This window comes from Coccomyxa subellipsoidea (assembly GCF_000258705.1).
Source record: "Coccomyxa subellipsoidea C-169, whole genome shotgun sequence".
Taxonomy (NCBI): domain Eukaryota; kingdom Viridiplantae; phylum Chlorophyta; class Trebouxiophyceae; family Coccomyxaceae; genus Coccomyxa; species Coccomyxa subellipsoidea.
Window position 1 is genome coordinate 2,440,209 of NW_005178036.1, and position 14,805 is coordinate 2,455,013.

Sequence of the window (14,805 nt, forward strand, 5' to 3'; positions counted from 1 at the left end):
GATGATCACAAGTGTGAAAGCAGGGCAGGCCTGTCATTTAATTCAATTCAGACTGATTTGACTAAATCAGTACGATTATAACATACTGTGCAGTATTGCTAGCACTTTTTTTCTTGTTTCCCATGGAGTGAGCTGTCGTGTCGAAAACATTCTTGGCCGGCAGGCAACAACAGGCAAGTTGTTGCGGGCATGCAGCTGCAGAGCGATCCATCTTTCCAGTTCATATCAATGGACTTGTGATTTGTACAGCCAGTCAAGGAGCTGTCAAAGGCAGTGAACCGCCGCGATGGAAAAGCCAGTCATCCAGGCCTTCTGGTAAACTCAACAGCTATTTTAGCAGGATGGCAAATAGGACGGATCCTGACGCAAGGAGCGTCCATGGGACCAATCCCCAGGTGTAGATCCTCCCGAATTAATTTATCTGAAGCAAGTGTCAGGGATTTGTAGCGTCTTGAGAAAGTGTAGTGTTGATGAGGACCCGTTGTGTTCAGGTGAAAGTGACTTCTTGTGTTGTTGCCCTGCAGAATCTCGTTGAGAAGATTCTTCGGATGAAGATTTACAGCTCCATGTACTGGAAGGAGCATTGCTTCGCTCTGACAGCAGAGTCCCTTGTGGACAAGGCGGTGGATCTGAAGTACGTGGGTGGCACCTTTGGCGGCCAGGTGTGATCACGAAAGTCCTTCAATCATTTCTTCTCAGATGATCAATCAGAGTTGAGCATCCCTGCAGCTTCGACACAGCCGCTACCTGGTTTGCGCATGTTCTAACTGCTTGTGTGCTCACCTGTTCGCAGCGCGCTCCTACGCAATTCATGTGCCTCATGCTCAAGCTGCTTCAGCTGCAGCCAGAGAAGGAGATCATCGTGGAGTTCATCAAGAACGAAGATTACAAATATGTCAGGATACTAGGTAGGGAGCCCGCAGTCGCACCACTCTCGGCCAATGGTTTGGTGTGTAGTGCAGAAGTTTATGCAAACCACTTCCTTCCACAGTACCTTCGCATGCCTGGTGCTGATAACGTGCAGTGTCAACAGCAAGAGACTGATCTGCAAGCAGCGCATAGGATCTAGTTGAACAGATGTGTGCAGTGCATTCCTGGGGCAATTGCAGAGCTTCGATGTGCTTGGTACAGGGGCTTTCTACCTGCGGCTCGTGGGACGGCCACTGGAGGTGTACCAGTATTTGGAGCCGCTATACAATGACTACCGCAAGGTCAATTGCTCACTTGTCCGTTTTGCAAATTCGCCTGACTAAATAGAGTATGTTTTATGACTTGATACAGTGGTTGTTGTTGTGGTTTAAGGGGGCATTCTTATGTCAGGACAGGTGCGGCTGCGGAATGCTGATGGCAATTTCGCGCTGACGCACATGGATGAGATCATTGATCAGATGCTCTACAGCGAGTACCTCTTCGACGTGGCCATGCCCCGCATCCCCAACAGGTGCGCTCACTCCATATTACAAGGAAGCCCTTTGCAATGCCAGTCAGAAAAGTGCAAGTCAGATCTGGGGGACCCAACTGCGCTGGCTGAATCTCAGCTGTTCTGAATCTGTGGATTCGCGTTCTTGCCCTGCCCAAAAAAAAAGATGATCTGAATGAGTGGGGTGTGAGGGTGTCTGCTCATGTTGTGACTGCAGTCCAACGTTTATACTCATAGCATTAGAAAGATCGTGTGTAGCCTCTACCCATATCCTGATATTGTGGTAAAATTACTACAGGGTGACAATGGAGCGGTTGAGCTTGTTGGAGCCGCGCATCAGCGTCCTGGAGGACGATTTCGACGAGGATATGCTTGAGGCTGAGGCTGGCAACGCTGCCGCGGCGGCGGTGAGCTTCCTCTTTGTTGTCTGCAAGCACTCAGTATCGGCTAATGAAGATGCAACACTGTGCTCTGGTGGACGACGCAAAAAATTGTGTTGCCTCTGTGCTGCTGAGTGGTGACATTCAGCGAGTGTGCTTTGGTTAAAGAGTGCAGGAGCATGCGGACAGGTTTCTGCTGGGAGGAGCGTGTCACAAAGGTTGTCTCGTCTTTGTATTGGGTGCAGGCTGCAGCTGCGCTGGAGGCAGAGATGGCAGTGGAGGGCGGCGATGGTGGGAGGGCGGGAGACGGCGGCAGGGGCCGGAGTTTGAGCCCTGACAGGGAAAAGAGGAAGCGAGAAAAGTGGCGCCGGTCCCGGTCGCGCGAAAAGTGCGTCGCAATTCCATGTTGTCCAGCTGCATTACTTGGCAGGGCTTTTGCCAGTCCATTTGGGTTTGTACGCTTGCAGACAGCAAAGACAGGTCCTTCATGCTCGTTCATGCGAGAGCACGTGTCCTGCTAATACCGTACTTTCCATGCAGACACATGAATTGGCAGGAGTCTTGTTGTGCACTTTGCGAGGTGCACTGTGCCTGTTAGAGGCAAGGCGGCAATTGCGTCACCTCTGCGCCTCTTTGCTGTAAGGGAAGAGAGAAGCAAGAGAAGTAGCACTGCAGGCTGGCATGTTCACAAATTAAGTTCTTGCCGGTGCAGGAAGCGTGAGAAGGACAGAGACAAGGAGCGGGAGAGGGACCGCGACAGGGAACGCGGCCGAGACCGTGACCGGGACAGGGAACGCCATCGGCCGCGCGACCGCGAGAGGGAACATGACAGAGACAGGGACCGCCGCGATGCTGACAGGGACAGGGGCAGGTGCGTGCAGAGTGGCACACGTGTCTTGCAAGTCCTGAGGCAGGAAATGTGTTTTTTGGCGATGCACTGTGTTCAATCCACAAAGAAACCCGTTCCCTGTCTTACCAGAAGCCAATGCGCAAATCGCATCGATCTGGATTGCAGGGCTTATCAATCCAGATCGGGGTTGCCAGCCTGTCAGACCGAACATACAAAGCCTGCTGGGCTCTGTGCTGCAAACCAGATGAAGGGCAATGAGAATATGCTTGCTTCAGCTGGTCATCATGGTCAGGCACCAGTCTCCAAACATATGGTTCAGGCGCTGGGAGAGCGTTGTCACATTAGTTGTGTCTTAGATGTGGCGGGTTGACTTAATTGCAGGGATAGGGATCGCGAGCGGGAGAGGGATGGCGATAGAAAGAGGAGGAGGGAGGAGGATGACAGGGGAGGCAGGAAGGAGCGCAAGGATGGAGATGGCATCAGCGTAGAGGAGACCAATGCCATGCGCATCAAGCTGGGCATGAAGCCGCTGAAGTGAGTCATGCTGGGTACTCTGCATTCTCTTGGCGTCGATGGAGGCTCCAGCATACTCTCTGCTGTGAGCACAAAGTTTTGGTTGCAACACGTGATTGTGCACAATCATTGAAGGCAAGGTGAACAACTGCTGGCAAGGTCTGAGACTTGATGATTGAAAGGCACAGCACTATGAGAGGCTTCAATGCGCCGCTGGGTGTGCGTGCGGGCTTCAATGCGCCTTCAATGCGCCAATGTGCTGATGGGCAGGTCTTGTGATTCTGCAGGTTCACATTGACATCATGTATGCTGGATGATGCATGTTGTTACACTATCACATGATTACTTTGCATTATTCCAGGGCCCTGGCCAGCCTATCATAGCCATGATGGGGCTTCATTATGTCTGGAGACTTTTCTGCATTGCTGAATGAATGTACAGGTGGCCCAGTGTACAGCTTGCAAGGCTTTCAAATTTCGCAGAAAGACCCTTTGTGAAAGTTGTTCAGATCCTCTGCAAAAAATATCCGCCTTGCACATGATGAAACACCCCTGAAGGAGCTAGCAATACTTGCTTAAGACAGCCGAACGATAAGTTGGCCTCCGGCTTCCTCAATCTTGCATTCTCCCTTCTCTTCATCTTTGGCAGCAAGCAGCACAATAGCAGAACACACTGCAGTGATAATTCCTGATGTTCTCTGGGCATTACTGCCAACATGTACAGCTACAAAGCACGATATCTGAGCAGAACGCGGCGCTCAACGCAGCAAAACCACGCCAGAACAGGCAGGTCAGCTACACTATGGAGTCCTCTGCAGAGTGTCCCCGCGCCGAGCGCCCTCGCATGGGCGGCCCTGGCGACATGGAACCACTCCTACGAATGCTGCGCTCGTCGCATCCGCTAGACACTGAGCAGGCATCCTCCTCCAGCAGTACCTCGAATGCATCTGTCCTCCTCCTTTCCACCCTGTCACAGGGTAGCAGAACGCCTCACTGCATGTCTCGCAAGTAGAACTCGTTAAAAGGTTTCTGAGAATTGCGCTTCCTTGCATCGACAGGTGGCATGAAGCGGTGGAGCTAAATTGCTGGCCTCACAATGATTGCATATACTGGTATAGGAGCAAGGGGCAACCAGCTCTGGCCATGTCTAGCCAGATGTGATCAATTTGGTGGTGGGAATGAGGTGCGCAAGGTGGTAGCACAGCTGCAAGTGCATTTGCAACGCACCTTTTTTGCAGGATGCCAAAGATCGGCTGCAGGATGAGCGCCGTGACCCATGTTGACAAGGGGAAACAGACCGCCCAGCCCAAGAGCGCATGCCCCAACCCCTTCAGCGCATCACCTGCAGATGTAACATGCATGGCATTCGTGCTTAAAAATGAGAACACCTTAAAAGGTTACAGAAGCACAGGTGCAGCTTTGGATGTCACAGTTCTTTAGTAAGCCGCTCTTGAGAATGTTGTCCTCACCTGGATGATTGAAGATGACGTCCTTGATGGACACAGGAGAGACCGGCAGCTGTGGTGCCCCAAGCAACAGCTCCCCCAATCGCATGAATGGCAGCAATAACGCAACCTACATGTCCAAGGACCTGACAATGAGATCCACTTTATGCTCGCTTCCGCTGCGAGCTAACATTGACTGCATCTGTGGATGAGTGCAGGGGAGAGACGACGAGAGGCTTACATCTGCTGGTAGTGCCACAAAGTTGGCAAGGAGAGTCATCGGCCCATGCAGCAGGCTTCGCGTGATCAACAAAATTATTATGGTGATGCCTGTGCTGACTCCTGCGCAAGAAATTCAGGCATCCCTTGCCAGACAAGAGAGATAAATATAGCATTGACAAGATCTGCAATTACTTGAGCAGGCCTCGCAAGTCCAGGTGTAATCCTCACCAACAAGCGGGCATAGCCCAATGTTGAAGCCTATCGCAGCTGATCTTGCCAATATCCTTGATTCTGCTCCCTGCTTCAAGTAGGACCAGAAGGGATCTGCCACCTGCCACAGCCATGCATACGGGTGATCAAGGATTTGAGTCTCGTCTTAAGATTTTGTGAAACGATTGAAACATTTCCTCATCATTGCTGGGAAGGATCAAGCTTGCCTTTCTGTGAAACCAACCCTTGAATCCCTCCATCTATGGTCTTCGTCGATTATCTTACAATCAATACGGTCCTCTGGCAGCGAGATCAGAACTCTACCGTTACCATGGACCATCACGAGACCATGGAACAATCGATGGGGACGTTCTCAAGAGGACTTGGCTGATGGTAAACTTCCTACAGACGCCAATTGACGTTGGAGTCAACTTGACTGAACACAAGATTGCTAGACTTCAGCCTCTAACATAAGCTGCCGATGTATAATCGACCGGGAATCTGTATCAGACGCTGCTTTGACCACATCTGTTGCATCTTCAATTCAGAGCAGGTGATGAGTCATCACCGCCCACACTGTGCGCCAAATGCAGTGTCTTCACAAGTGACATTGATTGTGTTCGCATCTCATGAATGATAAAAGCGAAGGCGCGGCATGCGTGTAGATCTAGCGAGTCCAGCGCAGGCTTCCTTACCTCGCAGCTGTCATCTTTGCTCATCGATACCACGTCTGAGTTCCCTCAGTGCTTGCGTAACGCAGACAAAACGCACAGGAATAAAAAAGGTGCCTCTGAGGCAAATCTACGAACCAAGCTTGCACACTCATAGTATCAGGAAAGGAGCTGTCCACTGTTCTGCCAGCCCACCACCGCTACAAGAGCCTGACAGGAAACCGCGTCTGGCCATCTTTGTATCTGGAGGGGGCTCAAACTTTCGAGCAATCCATGCAGCGATAGCAGACGGCCGCATCTGTGCGGATGTGGCGGTGAGCTGTTTTCCAGTTTTTGGCTCCTTCTGCTCACTTCCTTGGTAGCCTGCAATGTCTGGATTCTGTCACACTATAGAGAGTGTCCACTTTGTACATCTTGGCTGTCTTCTTCCACGCATGTGTCCATCACGTGCAGTTGTGAGCAATAATCCTACAGCAGGTGAAGTGGTGGTTCTGTCACACAGGTGGTGGTCAGTGATGTGCCCAATTGTGGTGGCTGGAAGTATGCTGCCGAGCACGGCATCTCAGTCGAAGCATTCCCTGCCTCTGCGAAGACCCTGGTGGATGGGAAATGCGTGGCGCTCTCCACAGAGCAGCTCATCACCGCCCTGAAGGAGAAGTATGATGTGGACTTTGTGCTCTTAGCAGGCTACCTGAAGGTACCTTACCTGATGTTCATTGTCCATGCAACGCATTACTCTGCATGCGCCTAACATCTATACCGCTTCAGTTCCACTTTTGCACTCACTGGCGTGATTTTGGGAGTCATGGTGTCTTTGCATGCAGCTGATACCGGCAGAGCTGGTGCGGCAGTATAAGAGGGCGATGCTCAACATCCACCCAGCGCTGCTGCCCAACTTTGGCGGCAAGGGTCTCTATGGCGGCCGCGTGCACAGCGCCGTAATTGGCAGCGGAGCGCGCTTCTCCGGGCCCACCATCCACTTTGTGGACGAGGGGTGTGTCCCTCGTTTTTACTCAAGAGTACCCGTTCATTGCTCTCTGGCAAATTTGCATGGTCCCCTGCTGTGCTGCGTCAGTGCAAGCAGCGGATGCCTGCTTGACGTAGTCCCTCAGTTGCTACCTTGCAAGTGAGCATCCTGCTGTCTGTAGAAGGGCCCTTTTTTTGCTGTCAAAAAGCCAACCTGGCATGGCAATAACATGTGTTCTTTCTGACAAGGATGACGAGTGCTGTGCAGGTACGACACTGGGCCAATACTGGCGCAGGCAGTGGTGCCAGTCTACCCCACAGACTCGCCAAAGCAATTGGCAGCCAGAGTCCTCACGGAGGTGTCTAGCTATCCTAACACACTGTCTTCTGGGGTCTTACCTCCAAGATTTTTGCAGGAATGCGGAATGTGATTATTTATGCGTACAGCACTTCCAAAGCTTGCACTTTGGCCTCCCTCTGCACTTTTCAAGTTTCGTATCTTGACCTTAGACAAACGCATGCGCAGGAGCACAGGTTGTATCCGGAGGCTGTGGCAGCGCTGGTGGACAGGAGAATAACATGGCGGGAAGATGGCATTCCTGTGTTGTGGAGTGCTCACTGACGCCTTGAGATAGCCTAGCTGTAACAATAACTTCTGGATTACACTCCAAGAAGTATACAATCTACACTGGATACCTGGCGGCGTGCATGAAGCATGCATGCTTGTGAAATGACCGACTCGATTGACATCACTGTCATCAGCGAGAAAGCAAGGCAGATTTTTTATTGAAGAAGGGTTTTAAGACTTTTTGGATTGAGATCACATGAGAAAATGCGCTGCAATCAGTGCATTGCCTCAGTACTACAAATTTCGCAGTCCAAACAGGTGATCAAGCCAGTTTGATCGTCACGTCCGCCGGGTTTTGCTGGCTAAGTACCAGTCTTCGGCCGGCAACTTGCACTCAGTGAAGTCACACACATGCATCACTCCCAGATCTGCACTCACAGGCACTACACTGCTCCTGCTGCTCTTTGATCTCTGCTTCCTGGGCTTCCTGCTGACTTGCCTGCTGTCTGCAGTGTCCGCACCCGCCTCCCCATCTGTTGCCGACCCTTGGCTGCTGGATGACTCGCTCATTCCTGCCACTGGCACTCTGCTGCCTGTTGGGCCACCCACAGCGCCTGCTTAAGCACACCATCACACAGACCTTTCACAAGATAAAATGCCTTGAAAGTGCTGCCTCGTACACAGGTTTTGCCCAAAAGGAAGCATCAACTTGCTTCGAGCAGCACTTGCAAAGGACCAAAAATACCTGAATTTGCCTGAGGAGGCTCCTTTGATGCTGCAACTACATCAGCACCTATCTGGCTGCTGCTGACAGCATCTGGGGACGCAGCTGTTGCTTCCACCAGCTCGGTCAGGGCCGGCAGCGGTGGCTGCTGCGCGAAGAACTCGATGGAAGGCCCGGGGACGCCCTTAAGCTTGATCTGTTGCCGGCCCCATTTCTGGTACGCCAGCGCCGCTCTGTCCAGCGCTGCGCGGCGGTCGGCATTTAGAAAGCCGGGGAAGAATTGGAGGCCTGCGTGCAGCACATAAAGTCGCCGTGATGGTTCCACTTGCACGCAGCCTGCATCATTGAAAGTCATACAGCAACATAATCATATGCGAGAAAAACAGTAACAGGTCCTGGGAGCAGAATCTTCCCAGGAATGCTTGTCACAATTTGCCCTCTGACGTATGACTCGGCATCACATACATATATTGCCAAAAATGTGACCCGGCAGAGCACAGATGCTTGGGACAGGCATCACAGCAACAGGCCAGCAGGACGCACCAGCAGCCTCTTCTAGGGCCTCCAGGGGGACAGAGAAGGCGGTGAGGGGCACGTCGGCCTGCAGGAGAGCGTTTGGCAGCACAAACGCGCCCATGATGGCCTCAGTGCCGCTGCCTTCATCAGGGGTGGCAGTTGCCCTCTCTGCCAGGACCACCTTGAAGAAGTGGGTGGGCACTGCCACCATCCGCGGGGGCTGCCCTGCATGTGCCCAGAATCTATTTAAGTCCGCCCAATACTCGGGAGAAACAAGCTTGTGTGAAATCGCCAGGATATGGCCTGCCCCAAATATAATTCAAATCGAGCCGCAGGATCAGAGGCTGATGGAGCTCTAAACAGCACAAAGTCACAGATTGAGGGGAAATTTAGGCAAGTGCCTGCATGGGGACCATCTTTAGTTTGAGGTGCTTTGAAGCAGATGGAGGGTGCAGCAATGGGGTAGTAGCAACAATGCTGCCTCATCTCAAGAGCTTTGCGGCTGCAATTTTAGTATAAGCCTTGCAGCGCAAAGGAGGAATACGTTAATTCACACAGTGCGCCCTGAACTTGTACCTGCTTGATGCTATTGCCAACCAGTGGTAAGACAAAAAAGGTGCAATCCCACGTGTTTTGAAAACATGTCAGGGAATGTGCTACCTATCATGGGGTGCTGCATGAAGTAGCCCAGCGGAGTCTTGGACGGCAGGAACAGGGGTCCAGTCACCACGTACACGTCATCGCATGTGCGAGTCAGCAGGTTCACAAAGCGCTCAAAGCGCGCCCAGTAGTCCCTGCGGCAGGGAGCACCCCATGATGTCAGACCCAGGCGTTAATAAAAATTGTGCTCACATCGGGACAAGAGTAAGTCGAGGTGGCCAGTTTACCCAAAAACTGTTAACACTCCCCATTGGGCACCCAGTTTCGCCATTGAGTGGCAAAATGAAATGATGATGAGCATGAAATAACTCTATTGTGCTTTTCCAACCAGCTTGCCAGAAAACGCTGCTCCCTACTTAAGAAGAGTGGTTGCCGTAAAGGACCTGTTGAAGCCCCTGCCGACCTGGGGAGATGTGTTGCTCAGCACAAAGGTTTCCAGCATCGTGTCTGCTGTCTCCTTGTGGTTTGCAGCGGGCGCCTGCACAGTACATGCACGGCCATACCTGAGAGCGCCTCACACCAATCATGTAGCCATTGAAGCAGTCCCACATAACAGCTTGAGGAGGTAAAAACCAGTCCAGGAAGGCTGCCGCAGTCACAAGCTGATGGGTTCAGTGCGGTGTGCTGCAATCCAGCAGACAACAGCACAGTAGCACTGTTACAGTACAATCATTGATCTCTTGTACATCGCACCATGTGGCCTCTGTCAAATCCCGACTCCTTGAAATCAGACAGGCGGCTGCGGAAGCGCTGATCCAAACTCTTGTCCTCATAAAACTCCACATTCTTCCTGGACATCGCAAGTATCAATTTTAGAATGCTCACGATTTCCTTCCGCAGATTGCTTCTCAGCAAGAGTCAAGGACATCAAAACAAGCCGCGTCCTTATTATATTGCTGATCAAAATGCATGATCGAAGATTAAGCACGTGGCCACCTGTTTCCCTCGCCTTGGGTCTGGGCACGAGTGATGTGTTCCAGCACCCAGCGAGGGTTGCGAGTGCGCGAATCAAATGACAGCACAAAGTTCTTGAAGAAGCGCAGGCCCTCACTGCTGGGCAAGCCGTACTTCAGGGCATGATGCAGCGAAGCAGTCTCTGTCACAGTATCCTGCTTCCCTGCGTCATTGGTCAGGCCTGAGTGCCTGGATGATACTGGACGGATATTACGACACGTGAACGTCTGAACACAATGCTGAACCATGCTCTGTGGTACCAGTGTGCTAGAAATAACTGAGAAGTCTCACTTCTAAATATGTAGAAGGTGGCGGCTCCTCCGGCTCCCGCGCCAAAAAGGAGGCTTGCAATGTACCTGTGATCCATCACAAATTTAAAGCTCGATCATCTTCAACAATGACCACATATATCACGATCCAAGGTTTTTGATGAAGTTGCATTGATCAGGTGGAAGGACACAGTGGCAAATGGATGCACTCACCTTGACAGCATCAAAACAGTATTGAAACACTCGGTTATTTAATCCTCCATCAAAACTAAGTGCGATTTTAGCGAGCGGTGATGATAAGAGGCATCGTCCATGTTCGATCAAAGCTACTCTAGTGGCGCAGCAATCGCGATGGTAGCTAGCACTTCAACATCCACCCTACATTGGTCCTGTGTTGCCGAAAATAATAAGATCCAACGATTTCGAGAAAAGCAAGGAGAAAGGAGTCACTTTAGGGACAGCACATGCACGGATCTATCCGGAAGCTGCTTATCTGACGAGGCAGCTGGGGCAGAAAGGCCAACAGTGAAAGGCCAGAGTCTGGGTGGCCAGACAAGATTTTCCTCCTGCTTGCAATGTTGGCATTCAATGAGTTATTGGCAATGCCTGTATTATGATGAGCTTTCTATTATCAGGTCATCATGACGGCTCAAGTATCAGGTCATCATGCTTGCTCTGCTCATAGATCGGTTGTCGGCAGGACCAATGATGTACTCCAGATCTGTCCTTGCAGTTTCTTTGATCAACTCATGAGTTGTCTGCATATATGTCTTCTATGCATTCTGTCTTTGCATTATGTCTTGCGACATCCTTCGAGCAACATCTAATGATAGCAGCCTAGAATATCTATTATACTTAGATGCGTGTCTGCATAAGAGGCTTTTGCTTTACCTTGCCCGCACACAGCAGAACTTCAGCCACTCTAAGCAGGCGGGAATGGCTAGCCATGTTGGCCGCCATGCCAAGCGGATCAAACTAAGAAAGATGTCAGGAGCGCTTGGGAAGGTCCATCTTCTGTCCCTTCTGGATCTGCCCCCAGCCAATAAGGCGCCAGTGCTTGTCCACCCTGCGACTCAGCGCAACCTTCTCCTGCTCCTTTGTGCAGACTGGCGATGTCAACCTCAGCTTTGCCAAATCAGCCTTCACCTGCACCATGATCATATGCACTTTCAGCATTCTGCATGACACTGGCTTGTACTTACACTCTACTATTGGCCTGCACCTTCAAGGTACAGCACCACAGACCTTGACTGTTGGTAAGGGGGAGTTCATGGCCACAGAATTCCAGACGCACAGATGTGAACACTCACCGCAACGACGCATGCGCCCGTGCACATGGAACCGATGTTGAGCATGAGCACCTCGTTCTTCACCAGCTTGCTGACCTTGCCCTGCTTCTCACCGCCCTGTGAAATACACCAATGCCGCTCAGCATCAAATCCAGGCGAATAACGCATTTCACGTGAGGAATCAAGGCAAAAGACCGCGTTCTTGTAGGGGGGAAGTTGACAGCTGCCCAAACAGCATGCAAGAGCTGCATGCAAGGGCAGCAAGGGTGCCAGTTGCCCACCAGTGTGCGCACTCCCAGCAGGCGCCGCAGCAGGAAGAAATTGACCTCCAGCTCTGTGTACACGTCCGGCAGCGCTCCCACCTCGCCCAGCACTTGACCCACCAGCCGATCCGCCCGCGTTAGCGTGGGGTCGACCTGCGCCACACAGCACTCAAAATCAATACTTCTGGCTTGCACATTAGGAAGGGACTACCATATGGAGCCTCAAAAGCTATAGGGGCTTTTGCCGGAGGCTTGTATGGGATTTAGGCTGTCCTGCTCAGGTGCAGCTAAAGTATTGCTACCCCATGTCCTGCTTCTCAGTTCTTGAATACCCGTGCCCCTCTGTTCAAGCCAAGCCTGTCTTCTGCGCTTCCCGTTTATGCATGCTGTAGGAACAGATGGGTTCCCACCTAAGAGGTCACTAGACTCACAGATCGGCCCTTTTAATACTCTTGCCATGTAGGGGATGCCAAAGCAGTGGGCGCACCGTTGTGCCGACGCCGATCAGGCCGCCGGGGACGGCGTACTGGAGCTCGTTCTGCTCAGTGAAGAGGGACACGATACGCGAGTAGATGGGCGTGCACGTGGAGCGCCCCTCAGAGTCCTTGCTCACGATCCCAGGCCGCACCTCGATCTCCTGGCCCATCCTCAGCACTCCCTGCACACGCGTTGCATCCTTCAGGCACCATATAGAAGAATTCCTAGCGTCTTGTGTCTATTCACTCTGTCCAAGCGCAGAAGAGGAATAATGTAAAGCGAACACTGTGCTTTGGAACATGTGGAATACTAGGCAATTGTGAAAAAGGATAGCAGTGCTTGGCACACTGAAGCTGGCAAGCTTGAACCTGACCACCATTGACTAATAGATTAACCAGCATGCAATGATAAATACGAGCACCTGCAGGATGGAGCCGCCGGCGACGCCGCCGCGCAGCTCATTGACCTCGGAGCCGGGCTTGTTGACGTCAAAGGAGCGGATGACGATCATTTGCGGCGGGGACACAAAGTCGCGCACGGGGACGGGAATGCGCTTGACGATGTACTCGCACACCGCGTCTACGTTGTACTTGAGCTGCGCGCTGATGGGCACCACCGGCGCCTTCTCCGCAATCGTTCCCTTGATGAAGTCCTGGATCGCGTCGTTCTGATTCTGGGCAGCACTCTCGCTGCGCACGGGCACCACAAATGAAATATTACGAGGGTCCAGAGGAGGTAGTGTTGGCGGATCACATTCACTTGGCAGCGGGCGAGTCGACCCTTGCAGATTAAAGGTCCCACCACCTCTGCACACCACCCTGCTTGAGCATAGTTGCTCCCTTTGCATTGCTATGCATGGGCCATGTGCCGGAGGTGTCTTGTATGTCGGTAGCACTGCGCCGCGCGGCAGCCCTTCTCTCCCACATTAGCGCTCGCACAACCTTGTATCTCTTGCATCTCTCTCTTGATTCCAGCTAGGCAGGATGAGATCAGCACAGCTTGCTGGCTGCCCAGAGCCAGTTACTGCGCTGGTTCTAGAGTTCTGGCACGCACATAACCGCTGCCATCAAATCTGGTAAATCTCAAGAGATATGGAGGGCGGCAGGCATCAGTGCAGCACCTGATCAAGTCAATTTTGTTCTGCAGGATGATGATGTGCTCCAGCCGCATAATCTCCACCGCGGCCAAGTGCTCGCTCGTCTGCGGCTGCGGGCAGGTCTCATTGGCAGCAATGAGCAGCAGAGCGCCGTCCATGACAGCCGCTCCGTTCAGCATGGTAGCCATGAGAATGTCGTGCCCTGCAGCCATTGGGCTAGACAGTTAATTCACTAGCCCCCAACTTTTGCAATTTGAGAGAGGCTGCAATGCTTAGCCAATATGCAGCATGATGCATGTGCAACATAATTCAGCTTGTCTTTGGTAAGTGTCGTTTTTTCCTCTGAACGCTGAGGCAGGTCTTACCTGGGCAGTCCACAAAGGAGACATGCCGGACAAGCTCCATGTCTGTATTCTCAAAGCCCGGGTAGTCGCAAGCAGGGTTGTCCTCCTTGCTGCTCCCGTATGCCTTGTAAGACGATGGCCTGCAAACAAATCCACCATTTTATGACGCATTCTGCTTCCAGCGCGCCACTACTACAAGCTGACCCTCTGACTACCAGAGGAGTACAGATACTACACTTGAATAAGCAAATAGCTGGCCTCCTGCTTCTGACTTGCACCTGCTTTCAAAATAAAGAGTGTAGATCTGCTCACCTGGGGACGCGTGGATCCTTCGCCTTGTATATTTTGGCATTGGCATAGCCCAGTTTGATGGTGATGTTGCGCTCAAGCTCATTCTTGAAGCGCACCGTCTGCACACCACTGATGGCTTTCACCACTGTTGACTTCCCGTGTGCCACATGTCCGATGGTGCCTGAGCATCCGCAGAGCACAACATGGCTTCAGTCTCCTTGCTCTGCTTGTTTGCACAGACCGAGGAGGTGCATACGAAAACATATGCAAATAGGTGCCAAGGAATGCAAGCAATGCAACGCACCGATGTTGATGGTGGCTTGCCGGGAGATGACCTCCGGGGACAGAGGTGTCAGGGTAGTGACGTCCAATTTGGACAGATCCTGTTCCAGATTGATCAGAAGAGCTCATTAGCTGCTGTTGGCGGACCCATAGGGTGAACTTATCGTCAATACATTCACATTAATAAAATTGAGTCCTGAATTGCGTTCCGAAAACATCAAAAAGCTGACGCACCTGCACTGCCAGTCCTCTCTTCGCCATGTTGTTTTCTGCACTCCTCTGATATTGCTGGTTGCTATAATGCTTCCCTCCATCATTGACGCGCCATTGGGTCTCGATTGAGCAGCTCTGATTGAACAATTCGTCTTTGGCTTTGATGAGACCGTACAAGCAATG

At 51.9% G+C, this 14,805-nt stretch overlaps 5 protein-coding genes across 5 annotated transcripts; 2 read left to right on the plus strand and 3 right to left on the minus strand.

Moving 5' to 3' along the window:
- Positions 1-341: 341 nt before the first annotated feature.
- COCSUDRAFT_15312 (PRP38-domain-containing protein) lies at positions 342-3,188 on the plus strand (the record flags this gene model as incomplete). The annotated part of the gene is made up of 8 exons (XM_005648292.1): positions 342-395; positions 525-662; positions 794-908; positions 1,132-1,211; positions 1,326-1,441; positions 1,719-1,827; positions 2,517-2,671; positions 3,032-3,188. 8 exons carry the CDS (start codon positions 342-344, stop codon positions 3,186-3,188), a joined length of 924 nt encoding a protein of 307 aa, XP_005648349.1.
- A 769-nt stretch (positions 3,189-3,957) lies between these two features.
- COCSUDRAFT_63329 (hypothetical protein) lies at positions 3,958-4,716 on the minus strand (the record flags this gene model as incomplete). The annotated part of the gene is made up of 3 exons (XM_005648293.1): positions 3,958-4,129; positions 4,390-4,504; positions 4,632-4,716. The coding sequence occupies 3 exons, from the start codon at positions 4,714-4,716 to the stop codon at positions 3,958-3,960; spliced, it is 372 nt and encodes a 123-aa protein (XP_005648350.1).
- Positions 4,717-5,694: 978 nt separating this feature from the next.
- Positions 5,695-7,298, plus strand: COCSUDRAFT_29024 (hypothetical protein; the record flags this gene model as incomplete). Its single annotated transcript, XM_005648294.1, has 5 exons — positions 5,695-6,024; positions 6,213-6,407; positions 6,535-6,704; positions 6,945-7,035; positions 7,203-7,298. 5 exons carry the CDS (start codon positions 5,695-5,697, stop codon positions 7,296-7,298), a joined length of 882 nt encoding a protein of 293 aa, XP_005648351.1.
- A 1,211-nt stretch (positions 7,299-8,509) lies between these two features.
- On the minus strand, positions 8,510-10,217 carry COCSUDRAFT_6317 (DNA/RNA non-specific endonuclease; the record flags this gene model as incomplete). The annotated part of the gene is made up of 5 exons (XM_005648295.1): positions 8,510-8,709; positions 9,145-9,278; positions 9,528-9,622; positions 9,838-9,934; positions 10,081-10,217. Coding segments are annotated over 5 exons (663 nt in total), but the record flags the coding sequence as incomplete, so codon positions are not given.
- A 1,137-nt stretch (positions 10,218-11,354) lies between these two features.
- COCSUDRAFT_29028 (hypothetical protein) lies at positions 11,355-14,774 on the minus strand (the record flags this gene model as incomplete). Its single annotated transcript, XM_005648296.1, has 10 exons — positions 14,644-14,774; positions 14,432-14,510; positions 14,149-14,308; positions 13,858-13,976; positions 13,517-13,694; positions 12,818-13,085; positions 12,407-12,577; positions 11,938-12,072; positions 11,678-11,773; positions 11,355-11,513 (listed from the first exon to the last, which is right to left on the minus strand). Exons 1-10 carry the CDS (start codon positions 14,668-14,670, stop codon positions 11,355-11,357), a joined length of 1,392 nt encoding a protein of 463 aa, XP_005648353.1. The 5' UTR covers positions 14,671-14,774.
- Between the last annotated feature and the right edge of the window lie 31 nt (positions 14,775-14,805).